This window comes from Megalopta genalis, chromosome 1, assembly GCF_051020955.1.
Source record: "Megalopta genalis isolate 19385.01 chromosome 1, iyMegGena1_principal, whole genome shotgun sequence".
Lineage (NCBI taxonomy): Eukaryota > Metazoa > Arthropoda > Insecta > Hymenoptera > Halictidae > Megalopta > Megalopta genalis.
In genome coordinates this window covers 18,951,022-18,973,531 of record NC_135013.1, presented here as the reverse complement: position 1 = coordinate 18,973,531, position 22,510 = coordinate 18,951,022, and the positions used below count along the sequence as shown (strand labels likewise).

The 22,510-nt window shown below is 40.1% G+C and overlaps 1 protein-coding gene across 1 annotated transcript; it reads right to left on the bottom strand.

The window, feature by feature from the left end:
- Positions 1–18,791: 18,791 nt before the first annotated feature.
- On the bottom strand, positions 18,792–21,412 carry LOC117219059 (uncharacterized). Its single transcript, XM_033467934.2, has 2 exons — positions 20,992–21,412; positions 18,792–19,507 (listed from the first exon to the last, which is right to left on the bottom strand). Exons 1-2 carry the CDS (start codon positions 21,133–21,135, stop codon positions 19,022–19,024), a joined length of 630 nt encoding a protein of 209 aa, XP_033323825.1. The 5' UTR covers positions 21,136–21,412; the 3' UTR covers positions 18,792–19,021.
- Positions 21,413–22,510: the final 1,098 nt, after the last annotated feature.

Below are 22,510 nucleotides of genomic sequence, written 5' to 3'. Positions count from 1 at the left end.
CGGTAACCCGGTGGTTCCGTGCGGATGGTTACCGGTTCCAAGCACCGGAAAGCAGCAGCTCCTCTCTCCCGGCGTCGCCTCTTTTCTGCCGATTACAAAAATTATGTCATTGAATTACGACACGTAGCAGGCGCTCCGGTGCCTATGTTACGCTCGCTGCCGTCTATTCCGGCCGTTGATATACGACTGGTCACAAAAACCGACGGGTAAATCGTGCGAGTCGCGGAACCAGACCCGCCGAACGGGGCACGCTTTAATACATCATAAACAAACAACCACCTGCGCTACTCTCGTTTCTACCATCGGGGCCCTACGCTACGTGTCTAATTAAGCGTCCAATTAGCTGGACCGGAGTCTATATACGCGGCCACGCGACTCGTTATCGCCAGATAAACCGTCGGATGATCGATCAGAGGCTTCACCCATCGGAGGCCGTATCCCTCCTATCCGCCGATGGCAGAACGCTTCCCTAATGTTATAAATTCTCTGCTCGGTTATCTGCCTTTTTGTAACACCGTTACTCCTCATTTACGCGACCGAATCACAACACGGATCTTGTCGGCTGATCTACGCGCAGGATCGTCCCCGCGGAATCTAATGACGTGCTGTTGGCGTCCTGGCTTTTACCGATGATTTCGTATCTCAGAAGTCTTCCCCCCCAGAAAATAGGCTGTACACTGACACGTGCCAGTTTACGTTGTTTCGGATGTTCGATGTTGCTTTATGTTCACGGGATGTCCCGGTCGTCGAGGCTGTTTCGTTTATTGTACACGTTATAAATAGACCGCAGATTTTATGCACGTAGTTGATAACGGACGATCTTTTTTTAGCACATAGTTCCACGGTCTGGTCGTAGAGCTTGATATTTATAAGATATAGAAAAATGAATCAGAAGAACGAAGAAGCATTGTTGCACACATATTTTTACTTGTGTAATATGTAGTTAAAGAGACAGAACGAAACGTTTCCTTTTATATAATACAAAATTGAGTTACACAAATTCATCATCAATTTTGTACTAATTAAATTAATACTAGTAACATTAATACCAAGACCAATACCAATACCAATACCAATACCAATATCAATACCAATACCAATACCGATAGCAATACCAATACCGATAACAATACCAATACCAATATCAATACCAATATCAATGCCAATGCCAATACCAATATTAATACCAATATCAATACCAATATCAATGTCAATGCCAATACCAATATTAATACCAATATCAATACCAATATCAATGCCAATGCCAATACCAATATTAATACCAATATCAATACCAATATACCAACATACCAATATATCAATGTATCAATATACCAATATACCAATATATCAATATATCAATATACCAATATACTAATATACCAATATACCAATATACTAATATACCAATATTCCAATATACCAATATACTAATATACCAATATTCCAATACCAATACCAATACCAATGCCAATGTCAATATATCAATACTAATACCAATACTAATAGTAAAGTAATGATAGTATAAAAATACTACTTACTAATCCTAATTTATCTAATTAAACTATTCCTCTAGAACGTACGATTAGATAGAATAGCATACTAATAATTTCATTTTGAATTTCAATGCAGCAGGAAGTTCGTCCAAATAGAATAGATCGTTGAATCTAATTGCAAAATCGATCGTATCGGCGGTTTTGGTTGTCGTGGTGTCCAACGTTCAACTTGTTAGAAAGTTTCCTGTTAAGTAAAACGCGTGAATAAGGAAACAGAAGCGAGCCGAACGGGAAATATTCGTCTGCGTAACGACAGCTGGCACCACCCCCGGATGTCGTGCACGCGCGCACCGGAAACGGTATCGATAATTATTTATCTGGATCGTTAATGAACTCGGTTTTTGTGTCGCCGGAGATAAAATTCCGCGGAGCGGCGAGTCGCGCGACGATTGGCCGGAAGGGTGGTTACACCTGCGAGGCGCGATTCAACGGATACGCACGGTCGGCGTTTTTTGCGCATCTAGGTGTAGGCGTCCTCGGCGTGCACCGGCCCCGGCCCGCTTCTCTTTGTCCCACGTCCTCAAGAGCTACCCTTACTGTCGCGAGGAGAATCGCATTTGCATCGTTAATTAACGATGGAGTCGGCCCAGCGCCGATGTCGGCATCGATAACGCTGACCGCTCTGTTTTCCACCGGTCTCGCGCCACGAGTTTTAATTGCTCGAGAACGTCACTCGGCGAGATGAATTTTGAAAAATGTCGAGCAGAAAATTAAATTAATACATGCCGATTAGATTCGTTGTGCGCAAATGGTGGCTGCCAATAAAATATGAGTTAAATTGTTCTCGGTATAATTTTGTATTATACGTTAATTTGATTAAAATTTAGAACGGTCACTTGAGTGACATCGATTGAACACCGTTCGTTAGCAAAATTGTTTCCTTTGAGAATGATAAAGCCAGATCAGAGATGGCGTCCAAATAAAAATAAAAATAAAATCGGAGTCATCGATATGATCGACTGTTACAAATACAATATTAGCACCTTCACTGCCACGTCGATTTTATATGGGTGACACAATTTTTTTTCATCGTACTTGAAAAAAACTCACTTTTTATTATAGTTTATTAAATAAACTGAAGTTTGTTATAATCTAGAACAAGCAGGAGGATCAAAAAGAATTAACTGCTCTAATAAGTTTTGCCATCTTCAACTTTACGTTCTAATTTCCGTGTATGTATTATATAAATGTCTACTGTTCCTACTAACAATGTTTAATCTCTCATAAAATCTAAGTTACATCTTCCATATTCTTTTATGAAATTAAGAACGACGAATATAAGTTCTAGTCATTTCAGCTGTAAAAAGATCCTAATAAGAGTATATTCCGCAAAATCACGTACATTTTTTCGAAGCAGTATTCTGTCGCCGGCAACGGCACGAGAAAGTTCACGCGGACACGAAAATAATCCTAATGTTGGGCTTACATGGTCAACATGATCACGGCAACCATTATCGGCGAACACACTATTAACGGGCCAGCGCGTTGGTAGCCCTTGCCCAGCCGAGTGAACCGTGTACCAATCTAGACTCATAAAACTGGCCGTGTGTCCGGTAATAACGTGCGAACGCGCTATCCATCAGCCGGGACAAAACAGTTAAGCGGTTGTACGGGTCTGCGGAGCAACGCCGTAATGAACGCCGGCCCCGCGAAATGTCGGTGAAAAAGGCTCCGGAACACGCGCTAAATCTTCTTCCACGCGTTGCTGCTCTGCGAGATTGGAACTCGCCGGTCCCCGGATCGTTGTTCGAACCGTGTAGAAATTCTTTGGCGAACGGGCGGGGATGGAATCGGGTTTCGAGCCTCGTCTGGCTTTACAGGACTCGCGTCCTCTGCAAGATTGTTGCCCGTACACAGAATCGTCTGCTACATTTGCATCGGCGTCTGCGTCAGGTTCGCTTGTACAGATATATTGGGTTGCCAACTAAGTAATTGCCGATTTGTTCGATGCAATAGAAAATTTTTTTTTACTTGGAACGAAATTTAATCTGTAATGTATTTTCCATTTTGTTCGATGACCTTTTGCCATCTCTCTGACGACTTGAAAATTCCACGCTCGTAGAAAGTCTGATCCTTTTCGGCCAAAAACTGAGTTAAGTGAGATTTTATAGCGTCGTCATCGTTAAAAGTTTTACCACGAAGGGAGTTGTCCAGGGATCGAAATAAGTGGTGATCCGATGGTGCGAGATCAGGGCTATATGGTGGGTGTAACATCGATTCCCAACCAATATCCATCAATTTTTGCCGAGTGGACAAAGACGTGTGCGGCCTAGCATTGTCCTGCTGGAAAATGACACCTTTACGATCGACCAATTCTGGTCGCTTTTCCTTGACCGCTGCATTCAATTTGTCCAGTTGCTAACATTCACGGATAATAAAAAATAACATAATAATAATAATGATAATTTTATAAAATAACATTTACGGATATCGTAAAAATGGAATGATTAAATATTAGTAGCAGGTGAATAAAATTGTATTTCGGTTAAAAAGGAATAATTAAGTATGAATAGTATTAAACGAATTTGAAAAGAAATTATTAAATATTAATAGCAAGCTAACAGAATTTTATTTCGGTTGAAACAAAATGATTAAATATTAGCTACAAGAGAATGCAATATTATATAAAAGAGAAGTAATTAAATTTTGATAGCAGGGGAATAAAATTGTATTTTGGTTGAAAAGAAATAGCTAAGTCAATGCGGTCTAGCATTGTCCTGCTGGAAAATGACACTTTACGATTGACCAATTCTGGTCGCTTTTCCTCGACCGCTGCATTCAATTTGTCCAGTTGCTAACATCCACGGATAATAAAAATAACATAATAATAATAATAATAATTTTATAATATAACATTTACGGATATCATAAAAATGGGAGTGGGAGACATCTATAACTGAAATCGGCAATTGCTTAGTTGACAACCCAATATGTTGATATTTTTAAATTTCTTTAATCTTTCTATTTATTCAAATCGCAACCCTTCGATTTTATCATAGATGCATAGAATCCGCAGTCTAGTAATAAGCAAACATGTGAGTTCGCTTAACCCTTTCACGGACACAATATGAATTTTCAAGATTATTATTAGCACAATTCAACGGTGGAAATATTTGAGCCTGGTGGTCCATATGCGCACGAAAAGTGAACGGGAAGCATAGTTCCCTGTGCCCATGAAAGGGTTAAGACCTTTGGCTAATCGCATCAAATACTAAAATCTAAAACAGTCTTTTATTGCGTCATTCATAGAACTAGAAATATGTTAGATATGCAGATCATGCAGATTTGAAAAGCATTTGTGCTGTATTCGAAGTTGGATCGCATTAGCGAAATCGAAGAAGGTGCAGTTTTTTTTTCTAAATTAGGTATTTAATCGTTCGTGGAACATGTGGTAGGAGATTCTGCAAAGTGGAAAAGTTCTTCTTTGCTTTGAAACAAATTTAAAATATCGGCCAATTAAAAATTAAGTTACGTTTTTTTTTAAGGAATTGCACCTAGAGGTGATCGTCCGATAGAACGTGATTCATCCGTAACAAATAATAAACTTTGCAACAAGTGTCTTGCTTGAAAGTACATTCAAAGCAGAATTTTTCGCAACTTCTGTGTTGTTAATTATTATATTAAGAAGTGTCTGGGTAACGGTTTCTCTTCCAGGAATGATTTTCCTGACTACGAGCAGTCAAAAGATGCTGTTCGTATACACAATTGTATTCAATACGTGATCTAAGAATCATAACATGTAGATGTTGGAAAATCATATTGCAACGATCTCTCGAAGGCTTTCTCTTCCTTTCTCTTCCTATCAAAGTACAAACCCCGATTATCTGGTTCTCCAATATCAGAATTCTCAGTTGTCCAAACACGTTTCACGCGTAATCAGCTCCATCTAAGATAAGCCACATGCAAAATGATATACCGTACAAAACGGTAAAAATAAAATATGGCACTGTAACTGGCTAAATGTTCTGTTGTCCGAATATTCGAGTGAATAATCGTCCGTGGTAATTTTAAAGACTTTTAGGTGCTCTAGCAACGTACCAAACACAAACTTGCTTCGTACAATAGAAATGTAGTTAACGCTAGATTTAGAGCACACAACAAACAGCTGTTCTATATTAGTTTATAAAAGTAACAATAAGACATTTATTCTGATTTTTAACAAGTTTTATTGTAACATTCGCCGTAAGTAACATATAAATCGAATAAATAACTCATAAATCTATCTTTACGAAAAAAGAATAATCGTAAATTAAAAAAAGTAGCGACCCCTCATTTTGACGGTTTCCGTAAATCTAGCGTTAACGGACTGTGGATTTTGAGTATTTATGACAAAATTGGATTTCTGCAGTTTAAAGTAGTATAAAGATAGAACGGATTACAAAACGTCAGCATCTTATTTCTAATCTATTAAAGCGATTAAAGAAAGAACGAATTTTTCATTCAGTTTCTATTTCTTTGGAACTAATACAGGCAATCTTTATTATACATAAAATTCCGTGGTCTAGCCATTAATCAAGAGCACAGAAAATAAGCAGTCTGCGTTGTTAAAATTGGGCCGTGCGCGAACGTAATGCTTTCGGAAAGAAATCATTTCAAACGAATTTTTAGGGAACATTTATCCGGCTTGTGGATATAAATGAAAAGTAAAACGGTGCGAACGGTCCTGTCGCCAGTACACGTGGCAGCCGCGCGTACAACGAAACAGAGAGACAGGAAGGTCTCCGTGTCCCGTGCGAATGTACCTATTCCGGTCCACAGGTCGAGGAATTTAATTAGTCACCACCTTCACGGCTAATAGACCGGGGACCACATGCGAGAATCTTTAATTCGAGCGATCCGCGCTGTTGATAACCGACTGTAAACTACCGGGTGCTCGAATTAGGCTACGCCGATGATACGAAATCAGCAGGTGGCGATCTCAGCATCCGATTACTCTGCCCGTGGGTCCCGCCGTTAGGTCCCGCGCTCTACCTTTCTCGTAGCCCGGGTAACTAGCGCAGAGATCTCGTAGCGCCGCTGCCACCTATAAAGGTGACCGCACTTAATTACGTTCCAGATGCCGAGATCAAGCCCGACCCTTCTCGCTTTGTTTCGCAACGCACGCTAGGCTGGCTAACGAGTCGCGATACTTCCGGTTGAATTACTCAACCTCCTCCTATCGACGATTGTCGGATCCTTATCGGACCCCTCTTCTTTCGGCATGGCGTTGATCAATCAATCGGTATTGGAATCGTCGACGGCGGATAGCTTCCGACGAAGTAGCGTACTGCTAACAAGAGTGAATTTTGTCGTAAATGCTCAAAATCCGCAGTCTGTTAACACTAGATTTACGGAACTCGTCAAAGCGACGGGATTATTCGTGTATTAGTGTTAGTTCCAAGAAATAAAGTAAGTTCGTTCTTTCTTCAATCGCTTTAATAGATTAGAAATAAGATGCTGACGTTTTGTAATCCGTTTTATCTTTATACTATTTTTAACTGCAAAAATCCAATTTTGTCATTAATACACAAAATCCGCAGTCTGTCAACACTAAATTTACGGAACTCGTCAAAGTGACGGGTTATTAATTTTTTTAATTTACGATTATTCGTGTATCGTAAATATTTATGCAAAATAAAGATTGCCAGTGTTAGTTCCAAAAATTAGAAACTGAATAATAAGTTCGTTCTTTCTTCAATCACTTTAATAGATTAGAAATAAGATACTGACGAAAACGTCAGTATCCTTTTTATCTTTATACTATTTTAAACTGCAAAAATCCAATTTTGTCATTAATACACAAAATCCGCAGTCTGTCAATACTAGATTTACGGAACTCGTCAAAATGACGGGTCATTAATTTTTTTAATTTACGATTATTCGTGTATCGTAAATATTTATGCAAAATAAAGATTGCCAGTGTTAGTTCCAAGAAATAAAAACTAAATAGTAAGTTCGTTCTTTCTTCAATTGCTTTAATAGATTAGAAATAAGATACTGACGTTTTGTAATCCGTTTTATCTTTATACTATTTTAAACTGCAAAAATCCAATTTTGTCACAAATACACAAAATCCGCAGTCTGTTAACACTATATTTACGGAACCCGTCAAAACGACGGTAAATTTTTTAATTTACGATTATTCATACCGTAAAGATACATTTATGAGTTATTTATTCAATTTATATGCTATTTACGGCAAATGTTACAATAACACTTGCTAAAAATCAGAATAAATGTCGTGCTCCGTAAATCTTGTGTTAACGACATTTCTATATCCAATTCTTAGTCGTACAATGTGGGTACAAAATCCTGTTTTCTTTTTGTTTTATGAAACTAGAAACAATGAAGAAGTTCTAGTCATTTTAGCTGCAAGAAGATCCTAACTGGATCAACATATAAGCAATTTGTATTTGATAAATTTTTGTATATCATTCTGTGTTTTACGGTTTTTCTAGCAGACCAAACTGAATAAGATGAGCTTTTTTCGACGCATAATCGAAGGAGCGCTATTGCGCTCTTCAGCTGTTTTCGACACATAATCGAAGGAGCGCTATTGTGCTCTTCGGCTTCTTTCGACACATAATCGAAGGAGCGCCATTGCGCTCTTCGGCTTTTTTCGACACATAATCGAAGGAGCGCTATTGCGCTCTTCGGCTTTTCTCGACGCATAATCAAAGGAGCGCTATTGCGCTCTTCAGCTCTTTTCGACGCATAATCGAAGGAGCGCTATTGCGCTCTTCGGCTTTTTTCGACACATAATCCAAAGAGCGCTATTGCGCTCTTCAGCTCTTTTCGACGCATAATCGAAGGAGCGCTATTGCGCTCTTCGGCTTTTTTCGACACATAATCGAAGAAGCGCTATTGCGCTCTTCGGCGCTTTTCGGTCCTGTTTTTTCAGAACCATCTGGTACGCAAACGGTTAATTAAAGAGTCTCCACGAAGAGCAACCCAAGAGCGTACAAAAAGAAAAGCGTGAAGCGGAGTATCGGCTAATCTCGAGTCTCGTAGCGCGAAGTGAGAGCGCAAAAATGGGAAAATTGTTGCAGCGAGCGCGGCGAAGGGTTGACCTATCTGAAGACGAATCGCGGTCGAAATCGTTCCAGGCATTTCAAGCAAGGAGAAGAAACACGAAACGGCGGCGAAGGAGGTTTCGTGGCCCGGTGGAGAGCAGAGTCTCTCACGGGATGGCCTGGCCAGTCATCGCGACGTGAATCCTCCTAAACGACGAGAACAGCCCGGCCAGGAAGAGCCGGCAGAAAATCTTACCGATACGATCTTTCGCGCACGATTGCTCTTACAGCCGCGCGCGGCTACGAAACGGTGGATCGAGGTGTCAGCCGTGTTCTCACGTGTACCAACCTGAGAGATAGCGTCACCCTGGCATTACGTGCGATATCATTAAGGTAGATTTATGTTGTACGCGACGGAGGCCGCGCGGGGTTAGGCGTTAAGTCCCATACGCTACGTAGACCCGGCTACGTGGAAGCTCGAGTAGGCGTGGACCGCGACCAATTGCTGCCGAGTGAAAGACACTTTGATTGCGCTTTATTTGGCCACGACTATTCAACGTCGCAATTCCAGTCCGGCCGGAATAGATGCAAACCGTGTACATGCTCGGGGTGGCTAGTCCGATGCTATCGTTCTTGATTCGTGCGCGCATTATTGTTGCAGGGATATAGTTTAAACTAGATCCGTTCTTAAAACGACGCGGGACAGGTCAAGTGGCGTTTTACCTAGGTGAAGACACGTCGAATGGTCCATCGTTTTCGTGTTTTCGTATCTGGACTTTTCACGACGCGATTGCTGCAGGGGTTCTCTTTAACTCAGGCTTCAATGGAGAAAGTTTTTCTAGCAGACCAAACTGAGCTGACGAGCGCAATAGCACTCCTTCGATTATGCGTCGAAAAAAGCCGAAGAGCGCAATAGCGCTCCTTCGATTATGTGTCGAAAAAAGCCGAAGAGCGCAATAGCGCTCCTTCGATTATTCGTCGAAAAGAGCCGAAGAGCGCAATAGCGCTCCTTCGATTATGCGTCGAAAAGAGCTGAAGAGCGCAATAGCGCTCCTTCGATTATGTGTCGAAAAAAGCCGAAGAGCGCAATAGCGCTCCTTCGATTATATGTCGAAAAAAGCCGAAGAGCGCAATAGCGCTCCTTCGATTATGTGTCGAAAAAAACCGAAGAGCGCAATAGCGCTTCTTTGATTATGCGTCGAAAAAAGCCGAAGAGCGCAATAGCGCTCCTTCGATTATGTGTCGAAAAAAACCGAAGAGCGCAATAGCGCTCCTTCGATTATGCGTCGAAAAAAGCCGTAAAACATAAAATAGAACGTTATGAATGAAAATATGTATACTATTAATTTATAATAGGTAACAACAAAATGCGAATTGAATTACTGACAGCGATGCGACGCGCGACGTATACACGCGTCCGAAAGACTGAGCACGTTTCGACAAATTTCGGATGGGCCGTAAGTCGTCTGTTTCGGCCAAATGCTCTGGCTTTTCTCGACACAAAATCTGGAGAGCTCAAAAGTTACTCGTGGTACGCAAACGGTTAAGGAAAAATGAAAGTGTGGTCGTTGGACGTTTTCGATGCTGCTAGAAGAGTGACAATTTTGCGAAAGATTTATTGGAAATGGGTGTAAAATGAACTGTACACTGGCACTTTCTGGTAGAAAAATGTCTGCATTTTGAGGGTGGCATAGGGCTAGGACAAGGAAGAGTTCGTAAATGAATCCTATCCACACTCGTAGACACGACGTGAGGTTTATTCGGAAAAAATCAGAAATGGTCTTGAAACAAAACTCGCCGTAATGTCGCCGCGCGTAGTCGAGGACCCAAGTACAGTAAAACCCCGCTTAACACTTCCACGATCGCGCTAGGAACCTAAAAAATTTGTATGAAATTAAAATATTTCATTCGATTAAACAAAAATTACGAAGCAAACTTATATGACATCAATTACTTCTTCAGCATTCGTACCTCTTGTAAATCTTAATAAAATCAAGCAATCGTTCTTGATTTTTCATTAATCATCCAATCGGTCATCAATCGACTGAATTTAAAACGGGGAGATCTCCCCATTCGGTTGACTAAGTGTTAACGCTGCTCCGCTTAACGCTGTTTCAGTATTACGCGGTAGTATCGGGGTTCCCCTAAATCGCACACTGTATTTATACTTGTTGTATATGTGTGCAAATGAAACGGCGATGCACCAACCAAAAGCAGATGGTGTAGATTTTAGAGATTATACCGATTACAACGATATATATATTTATACTTGTTGTATATGTATTTATACTTGTTGTATATGTGTGCAAATGAAACGGCGATGCACCAACCAAAAGCAGATGGTGTAGATTTTATATATATATATATATATATATACAGCGATGGTGTACACTATGTACCTTTTCCAACGCTCTTTTGTTAGTCTGTCCAGAATAAAGGTTCCAACTGTGTTCCCCGAAGTCGCAGTCACAGTACGAACGCATCTTTCCTGCGTACACTGATCCCCATTACATATTTACATATGCACGTGTTAAGTTGCCTCGTTTAACGCTGTTTCGTTTAGCGCTGCAACTTATTGGAACGTATCCCCCGCGTTGAGCGGGGTCTTACTATATAGCGACTGGCTAGCTGGAACGAATTGCCCGTTTCGGCTAGTTAGTCGGGCTGTTTATTGGGTTTTTGCAAGGACCATGGTCCTGCTGAAAATGAGCAGGACCTTGGATACGTGCCTCGGTCACCGGAGGTATGTCCTCAAGAATCCCTGTTAGCGGGTGGGAACGAGCCTAGACGAGTACCGCTGTCAGATGTGTCGTAGAGACCCGTCATAAACTGACTCGTACCCGGCCTACGTTGATTTATGCGCTACGACCGAATGTTAGGAGAGGCACGGGCTTTCCAGCAGCTTTCTCTCGGTCGCTACAATTTCTTTAATCTTCGGCTACGACTGGGGTCCGCCGCCCCCCTCCCCCTCCGGCCGCATTCTCTGGACTGTTATGGCGAGGTCTTACAGTCCGAGCCTTGAGATCAAATGAGCCGTTTATTTTGAAAGTGGCATAAGTCACTTTACCGTAATGAAAAGTGGTGATTTTCTTAATGCTTATACGAAATTATTTATACCGAGAAAAATATCGATAAGATAACGAATACAAGTGAATCTCCTCGAAAGTTAGCATCTATATTTTTAAACGTGTTGAAACGCAAACCCTTAAATATATCGACTTAAAGACAAAATTAATTATGCAATTTTTGAACTCACGATACATGAAGTAATAAAACAAAAGGGTCAACCGACAAAATATTAATATTATGATAACATTATTAAAAAGTTTTTCACTTTGTCTAAAATTACTGTAATTCATTCAGTGTCCGAATATTTTTGCGACGTTATAAATTTTGTCACAATCTTGTTTATCGCTTATTATACAAAAGAACATGTGCAATAAATAAACAAAATTTATGTTTCTACTTACTTTCCGAAGTGCTTTATTATATGAGAAAGCAATGGATTCAATAATACTATCAGAAACAATAAAAAGGAGCAATAATTCTTCTAACAATATCGTGTCCGAATATTAATGGGAGTCACTGTAGGTGCATACACTGTATAGTAAGATGATTTTTAAATCTATCATCGTTATTTATTGAATCATTATTAAATTAAATTAATTTAAATAATTATTGATTAAAAATTAAAATTAAATTAATTAAACTACATCATCGATGATATCAACAATCTTAAGGCTATGTAGTTTACTTGTTAGCGATTATGGTATAAGAATCTTGTTTGTTGAGAAGAGGAATTTATGACATTGTGTACTGTATGGGTCGCAAGATGAAATACCAAGAACTTATACATAGAAACTGCATTGAGAAACAACAACTGGACTAATAATTAAGTATAAGCACCAAAAAAAGAATACTATACATAATGTTTGCAAAACGTAAAATAAAGGCTAGTGCTGCACAGTTGCTGTCAAACAGCCGTTTCTTTTCATCGTGAGCAAGTACAAAGTCATTTATATCAAAATTATATTTCTAAAGCCCGAACCATGATTCAGTTAAAAAGTAGTAACAATTAAACTCAACTGAATTTATTCTTTCGAAATACATATATTCCGCAAATACGCGACGCACATCTCAACGTGAGTTATTCGCAACGCTATACAAAAATTTCGTACGAGGTTCAACATATCAAGGATAATGTTACCATTATCAGTTTGAGAGATCGCGATCGGAATCCGAGATCAAATAAAAAGTTTCGTTCCGTTAGGAGTGCAGCGTTACAGGCTCGAATTCGATGCGTTAATTAATCGGCTGGCTAATTAAATAGCGGATATGAACGCGGAGATTTGAACGGCGTGTACGCAAAAGAATTGCATAGGCGAGACGCGGGCAGGTGAAGCATGATGGCAGGAAGCCTAAAAACTTCCCGACGTGAGCCGAGTGAACGGACACCATCTTCCCGGAGCCGCGTTCCCGCGAACTAATTGTGAGATCAGAGCCGAGGAAGGACCGGAGACCGAGGGACACGAAACGATAACGGGGCTTTCAGCGTGGAACTCGTAAATTTGTCGGTGGCGTGAGTTGCCGCGCGGATTTTTAGCCCGCCACCCTCCTGCAAATTGTCCCCCCCCTTTTCAATTTGTCCGTTCCCCCTTATCGGCGTTTCGCGTTCGCTCGCGAGCCGCTCGTTAAATAGTAAATAACACCGCTAACGGGAAGAAAAGTTCTCCTCCCTCTCACCTTATCTTATCGGCCACTGCTCGACCCTTGACTTATGCGTCGTGGAACTATCCAATCTTGTGCGGGATACACTCCGCAACGTTAAGTTCGTTACGCTCGGACCGAAATTACCCCTGCACTATCTTGATCTCTTCATAGAAACGCACGAAAACTGTGTACGAACACCGTCTGTTGACTTCTTGGCTGCGAAAGAACAGCGATCTTTTCTGCTTTTTTTTTTTTTAAGTCGTATAGTCGTTTACTAGATTACGCGCAAAGAAATTTCTAAATAGATCCCTGTTACAACATACGAAACAGATTTTTACCACTTGCCATTTCGGTCAGATTTTATTGTCAATAGTTTTATTGATGCCTCTGCGCTGATAGAAGTTTGAATGTCATCAAAATAGGGATGAAAGTACAGTAAATTCTTTATAATTGACGCTCAACTTGGAAACAAAAATGAACAATTTGAGAAGATTATTCGAGCCTTATAGTTTGTTTCTATAACTATAAATCGGTAACTATCGATTCTCAGCAGCTATAAAAACGAGCCGCGAGGCTCGATTAATCGTACCTCCTCTTCCCGAATTGTTCATTTTGATTTCCAAGCTGAGCGTCAATTAGGGAGAATTTTCTGTATATAGTCATATGCAATTATATGTGGACATTTTTTATGTGGGCATATGTGGACATATGGGGACATGTTTGAAGGACTAGTTTGCTAGACAATTTGTTATTGCACATTGTATAGACAATTCGGTGTAGTGGTACGGTTCAATTTTTGTTATATGCTGGAACAAAAAGGTTGAAAACGTGATTTTTAATTTTTGATTTGTCATTCTACTCAATTGTAATATTCGTAAAAATTGTCTACGCATTATCTAGCAAAATATTATCTAGCAAATATATATATATATATATATATATATATATATATATAGATAATATTTTGCTAGATAATGTGTAGACAATTTTTACGAATATTGCAATTGGGTGGAATGACAAATCGAAAATTTTCAAGTCGAATATTTTCGAGATATTATTTTGCTAGATAATAATATATATAATTAATTTATATATATTATATATATTTATTATTATATTATTATATTATTATATTATATATTATATATATATAAATTAATTATATATATTATTATCTAGCAAAATAATATCTCGAAAATATTCGACTCGTTCGGTCGAATTTAAAAAAGAATTGTACCGTTCCAAAAAAGTAGTAAAAATACCCTCGTCGTTCATAATTTACCGAAAGCGGAGACTTTAAACCCGAAAGAATGTTACATACCGTGTCGAAAGAAATGAAATCGTTGAAATATTTGTCACTCGAAGGCAAAAAGGGTTAACATCACAACGACAACATTGCAAATATTCTTCGTGCGTTTAATCTATCCGATATCTCACGAATGCGACCCCGACCAGGCGCGTGTTTCTTTTCAATAAAAGTGGGCGCGCAATAAAAAATGATTTATCAGCCGATAATGAATTCCCAAGCAGCGTCGGCGGTTCAACGAATACCGAATCGGAAGATTCGAGTATGCCGGTCACGAACGCCGCGAAGACACCTGTTGGTCGAAAGCCGTGCGTGGGCGTGAGCGCGGCCGACGATCGCGTTTCTCAAGGCTGTAATATCGAGTTATCGAGCCCCCATAAGTCCGGCCGGCTCATTAACAGCCGGAATGCCCCCCATTGTTGGGTTGCCCTGGATCCTACGAAATAATAAGCCGCGTTACGGACAGCGCACGCAAGAGAACGGTCATAATGCGTGGCCCGCTTACTCGTTATCGCTCACAATGGGTCGCACGCTGAGACCCGAAACTACCGGCCGACGGACCTGAATTAAAGCTGCTTCGTGTTTCCTTCGTTATGCGTTGCCCGTGGCCACAGAGGGAGCCGTTTGTACGGGCCACCAATTGCTGGTTCTTTAATGCGTCGATCGTTGCATCATTTTTGCGGGAATGACAGAAGAACGGCGCGTCGAGGAATTCATTCTAGAAAAGCGTATAGAGGCTGCAATTTGTGCAACGTGCGTCACCGTCTAGTTGGAATCTTGAGATTGATGACCTTTACCGAACTGCTGTGATGACGATTTTGAAAAGATATGTAGGTTGTAGTAAGTAATTTTTGGTAGAAAGTATATCTGGAAAAATTACTGACAGTTGATTTTCGTTTTGCCCTTCCTCCTCCTCCTTGAAGTCTGTATGTTTATTGTAGTAATGTGAGCAAAATGGCAATTTTTAGAAATCATTGAATACTATTACATCAGAATTAACAATAATTTTCACGTATCTAGCTTAAGGGATCTCGACGAATCTGCTATATTAAAAATAACTTCGAGTGCAAGAGATCAAGAATTCGCACCGAATTTATGCAAGCGCTTAGCAATTCTCGTCATCGACATAATAAAAACGTTCTACTTTTCACTAGTAATAAGAATCTATAGAACGTTAGAAAGTAATTGTATCTGGAAAAATTACTGGCAGTTGATTTTCGTTTTGCCCCTCCTCCCCCTCCTTGAAGTCTGTATGTTTATTGTAGTAATGTGAGCAAAATGGCAATTTTTAGAAATCATTGAATACTAATTACATCAGAATTAACAATAATTTTCACGTATCTAGCTTAAGGGATCTCGACGAATCTGCTATATTAAAAATAACTTCGAGTGCAAGAGATCAAGAATTCGCACCGAATTTACGCAAGCGTTTAGCAATTCTCGTCATCGACATAATAAAAACGTTCTACTTTTCACTAGTAATAAGAATCTATAGAACGTTAGAAAGTAATTGTATCTGGAAAAATTACTGGCAGTTGATTTTCGTTTTGCCCCTCCTCCCCCTCCTTGAAGTCTGTATGTTTATTGTAGTAATGTGAGCAAAATGGCAATTTTTAGAAATCATTGAATACTAATTACATCAGAATTAACAATAATTTTCACGTATCTAGCTTAAGGGATCTCGACGAATCTGCTATATTAAAAATAACTTCGAGTGCAAGAGATCAAGAATTCGCACCGAATTTACGCAAGCGCTTAGCAATTCTCGCCATCGGCATAATAAAAACGTTCTACTTTTCGCTACCAATAAGAATCTATAGTACGTTGTGAAATCGATCGCAGAAACGGCAAAGTGTCAGATTAATTACAAGCTCCGTGGAACACCGATAACCGAAGCTACTCCCATAAAAGAGGGGGAAACGCGGCATTCGCGCAGTGGTGGGTTTCTTCAAGATCGTCATTCGTTACCGCTCGGCCGCGAGAGACAAATCGGCGTAGATCGAGATAGCCTCGGATGGTCCAGCGGCCCTTTTCATCGGGGCCATCCGGAGCTGGACCTCCGATGAAGTTTGGGACCGGATGGAAACGGTTCTCGGCTCTCGGAGAAAACTCTTTTAATGCTCACCGTTAGAATCGCATTAATATCGGTTGATGGATCCCCCCGGTAGTGTCACGACGACCTCCGAGAGAGTCCTGCCGAAGAATAGGGAGCAGTTAGATCGCGGCATTGTGACGCGTACGCAGGACCCTGCGGGACGTCCGAGCGGTACCGAGAATCGGCAGGCTCTCTCTCAGTGGGGACCGGTAAATACCACTAATCACTTCTCGATCCTTTCTAACCTACCTTGACCCCGCCGCCGGAAGAGTTATGGCCGTTGGTTTTATTCGGGCTACCTCAGTCTCGGAACCCTGACCCCCGTTCGCGCCTGAGACCCGTACCGGTGCACTGCTCGTGCACGATCGTGAAAACCTGCCCCTTGAAAATCGGAGACCAAGAGAGACCTTCGACGAAGACGCCTGCGATCGGCAGCGATCGATTTATTCGAGGAGAACTACCGATATTGGAGCACGGCTCTGAGGTATCGACAATGCGAACGATCCTCTTGTCATTTCTGAAGATAGTAATTTCTCCCTAATTCGCGCGCTCAGATTGCGCACAATGTGGACAGTTTGAGGAGAGGAGATGCGATTGTTCGAGCCTTGATTCTCGTTTTTATAGTTGTTGACAATCGGTAACTATAAAAACGAGCCGCAAGGCTCGAATAATCGTATTTCCTCTTCCTAAATTGTCCATGTTTGTGCACAATCTAAGCGCGAATTAGAGAGAAATTACTGTAATGTGAATTTTATTTTGCACATGTGTAAGTAGGTTTCGATAAGCACTTTACTTCAAATAGCAAAGTGCAATCGTCTTTCTTTTAAAAAGTTCGCTAAATCGCATTCAGTCCAAGAGAAATTGTTAAAATGATCTGCATGAAGTGATGAAAAGTTATTGTGAAGCAGTTAATGCAGTGAAACATAGTATCTTGTAAAAATAAAAAAAGGTCTTTAGTCTTTCTGGACTATTTTGCTCACTATATGATTATACGAATGTAATGAATAAAACGTGCTAAACCATGTAATATTCGATTCATCTGCTAGTAAATTGCAGATCTTCGAGTGCCTGTATAATTCATGAAGGTTTCCAATAAACAAATGAAAACAATTCTAAGGCTCGCCCTCATTCATCAGACTGAAAGAATGAACTTAAGGTTATGGGAAACCAATGCAGTATTAATACTAGACCGCGAATTTTATGAATTCGTAAGCAAGATGTATAGCTGCAACATAAGCTAGTGAACTAATGAAGAAAAACTAGAAGTTTTGATATGTTAATTACAACTCATCAAAATTATTTGAGAGAGAAATAGGATTGAATTTGGCTCCTGCGTCTTGCAATCGATGCAGATCCGCAGTTTAGCTATTACATGTACTCAGCAGAAATGCGTACACGTATACGAAACATATAGAGGGTGTCTCAAAATTACGCTTCTCCCGGGAAATGAGGGATTCCTGAAGTTATTTGAAGCAACTTTTTCCTCAGCAAAAATGCAATCCGCAGCTTCATTTACGAGTTATTAACGAAAAACACTGACCAATGAGAACGCACCAACGAGTGCACGGAGTCCAGTTCCGTTTAGTGGCTTGGCCGCCACGCGCCAGCTGATCTCGCCGCTCATTGGTTACTGTTTTTCCTTAATAATTCGTAAACAAAACGGCGAATTGCATTTGCGCTAAGGAAAAAGTTACTTCGAATGACCCAAGGAACCTCTCGTTTCCCGGAAGTACCATAATTTTGGTACTTTTTTTAAACTTCCTGTATACATATGACAATTAAGACTCGCGCCATTAATCAAAGGATCTAAACACGTGCCTGTAAAAATTACCTAGGACCGATCATCCAATACTCTTGAAAGTACATATGAGCCGTTTATTTTGAAAGTGGCATAAATTACTTTACCGCAACGAAAAGTGGTGATTTTGTAATGTTTATGCGAAATTATTTATACTGAGAAAAATATCAGTATCCTGAGACAACAAATACAAGTAAATCTTCTCGAAAGTTAGCATCCATATTTTGAAACGTGTTAAAACGCAAACCCTTATATATATCGACTTAAAAACAAAGTGACTTATGCCACTTTCAAAATAAACGGCTCATATACTGAAACAATTTTAATACAGAGCTATGTCTACAAAATAAATTTATTACAAATACTGACAAGAGACAGTGGCGAATGTATATACAATCGTCGAAGATTTCAACCGAGGTGCCGAAAGAACATGGGGTCTGGGTCGCCATCAAGTTCGTTGGTGGAGCGTCGCGGAGAATGTCGATCGGCGCCGACAACGCGCTGAGAGATTGTCGCAGCTAACGATGCTGGGGTACGAGGCATAAGCCGAGCTGTTCAGCTGCATTAATCTTGATCATGAGTCGCCTGTCGATCGTCCGTCGCGGCATCTTGATCGCTGTTTATCGATGATCGACTACGGGATCCGCTGCGGTCCCGACTCTTGCTGCGACGCTCGACGTCGCTGTCTTTGTTGCGCGTGTACGCGTCGTCGTCCTCTGTGTTCCGTGGCCCGGCCACGGTGTCCTTCAGGATCTGCAGCTCCCTGGCCCTCCTCGTGCACCTGCAATTGGTGCAACCCGCCTTCCTGGACCTTCCGCCAGGCCTACTCCGGCCGCTTCTCCTTCGTCTCGACCTGCGACCTCTGCTGCGGCGACGTCGTCTCCCTCGGCGTCGACTTCGTCTACGTCTGCTGCGACGTCTCCCGTTTCTCTCGGCTGGCGTGTTCGAAGCCAACATCTGCGGCACCCTCGACTCCGTGTTCAAGTAATAGTGACCGTTCTGCCTCTTCAGAATACCGTAGTCTAGGCCGCGCTTCAACGCCGTTTGCATCTGTGGAAATTGCGTGAAACGATTAGCAATGCAGTAACAACGAAGTATTAGGGGGACTGGGAAGTTATGTCGTTTGTTTACATTCAATTCAAACTGATAAATATGCGCAGAAACGACATTACTTTTCGGTCCCCCTAATATTTGGTCCGAAAAGATGGCGCAGAGGGTCGAGGTTGCGTCGAGGATTAGCGAAAACATTTTTATTCGACGTTATCGAATAAATGTCCAAATCGAATGAACATTTATCTAGATAACAATTTATCCGAATATGATGTTATTCGAATAAAAATTTATTTGAATAAAAAGTTATTTGTTATTCGTGTAAGAATTTATTTGCACAGGAATGATTTCGGAGAATAATTGATTTGAATAAAAATCAATCAAAGCTTATTGATTAAATTCTTCCATATTAATTTTTACGAAAGTTTGTTACTTTTGATTATTGATGTATAATTAAATAATTTCTCTTCTGGTGTCAAGCAAGTCATCGTATATTCCAGGATTCATATTTACAACACATGTATTTTTAAAAAATTACGTAAATAATAACGTTTAACAATTATTGGCATTATTATTCAAATAATTTCAAAATCTCTCTTCGAATAATTTATTCGACTAAGGAATGAAGAGAATTATTCGAATAAATGGATAGAGTAGTTTGCTACGAATAATGAAGAATCGTTATTCGAATAAAATATGTGACTGAAATGAATTCATTTTAGATAAGTGTTTATTTGAGACAATTCGAATAATATCCAACTCTGGTAATAGATCGTCGAATTGTTCTAGATATCAGCTGCGATGCAGTTTTATCAGCACTTTTAAGCTTCGATAATATCAGTAAAAAGTTTATCAAATAAGATTTAAGAATGTAAGATTATATACTTCTTTAGTTTAATCCAATTAACTCGTATTTTTGGGAAACATCGACTTGTATTTTATTTATATTTCAAGTTTGTTTAATGGAAATCTTTGCCAAGGATTATAGTTAATTCATTTAACTAGAAAATCATTTACGGAATTGATGATTCCAAAGTCGAAAGGGAGTCCAAACACTCTTCTGATGGTAGAAGCAAACGTTTTTATAACAAAGAACTGAGAAAGTTGCTAAATTGTTTGGAGAGGATGATCAGAGCTAAACAAAGTTCGATATCCAATCGTTGAAAGTTGTAATCAAGGCAGAAGTTTTCTTAATGCAGACACCGGACTTCAGAGTTGAGATTAAAAAACTAAACAAGAGTCGTTGATATTTATAAAAATTTACATTTTAGTCGATCGATACGGACAAGCAAACACGAGAAGCAAATTTGAGAATCTGATTTGCCCCATTCTGAACGATGTTACTTCCAAAATAAAAATGATCGGCAAATAATCTCTATTGGAGGTTGGAACTGCGTTCAAATAAAAGAAAAAGAAATGATCGCCAGGTTAAATTTTAAAGCAGCAAGAGTAATATAGCAAAGCGAACAGTTCCAAATGCGCACCTGTCTCTGTATAGTTGATACCGGAGCATTATACTGTGACATGATGTAGCTCATGATTTCCTTCGACGTGGATCCGTGAACCTCCCTTAAATTCTTGATGGCGTTGACCACTCGGGCCGACATTTTCGGCGCCTGTTTTCCCATTATCCGTCTTGCGTGATTTCCGACGATCGATCACCGAATTACTGATAATAATAATTTCGTTCCGGACGATTCCGTGCACCGAAAATTTTCAAGATGTTCAGCTAGAAACCTTGTCGATGATTCTTTTTCTTTACGAATCTATTGTTTCCGTTAACGAGAAATTTTGAAAACGTTTCACGCGTCGTTGGAGCAACGCTTGTCACGAGAAAATTTTAACGGTATTTGTTAAAAGCATCGTAATGCAAATCGGCCGAAACTACGCGTGACTCGTAGACGATTGTGGTCGCTAATGACTGCATTGTTTTTTGGTTTCTATGAGCAGCTGTTATCATCAGTGCAATTCGATTACGCTTGCAAGTTGTACGATGCATAAAGTTGCGTTTACATTTCACACGCACGCATGATTTCTCTGAATACTGTTGAAATACTGTCATGAAATCGAAATATTTAGGAGTGTCATGAAATCGAACACAATTTTTCGATACGAGAACTGCCGACTACAAAATATTTATTATATATATATTATATATATTATATATATTATTAATTATTTATTATATATATATATATATATATATATATATATATATATATTATATATATTATTAATTATTTATTATATATATATTCGAATAGACCATGAAATTATTCACATCGCATGCTACCTAAATACGTATGTAATGTTTCAAGTACTCTTCGCTATAATAATACCACATTTTTACTTTCCCTTTGGTTCGTCACTTCGGACAGACTCGTGCTTTTTAAACGCCGAAGAAGCATTTTATAGCGTCCATAAAATTGCATAACGAACGTTTATGGACTATCCGCAGGTAGCTGTCGCATTATGCTGTCCGCAATGTTGTCAAGTGCGTGCAACGTTTAAAGGGTTGCAACGATGCTGATCCGGAAGAAACCGCCACGGTTTAACCGAGTGTGTTTTATGTCACGACGGTATCAAAGACAATCTCGTTTCGAACGACGATTTATCGCGACCCGTACGATATTTCGAAAGTTCTGTAACGGAGCCGTTCGAGCAGCCTTTTCGAAGTGGCCGGTTGTTGCACCGAATTGCGCGCGTAAAATAGTAAGGAAGAAGCCACAGGATCGTAAAGATACCGGCTTGATTATCCGCGTTTCTTGTCGTTTCCCGTTAATTCCACCGGTAAGATTCGTCGCCACGCGATGCAACGTTTTTTCTCATTTCCGGTCCAGCCACAGTCGCGATTGCATTTTATCAAACCATTAAATGATACAGTACGATACGTACGCGGCGTCGATTGCCGGCGATGATAACTAAATAATGTAAAGCCGTCGGCTTTTTCATACCGCAACACCGTTGCAGAATCCTCGACGGTCGCGAGCTTGGCTCGACAGA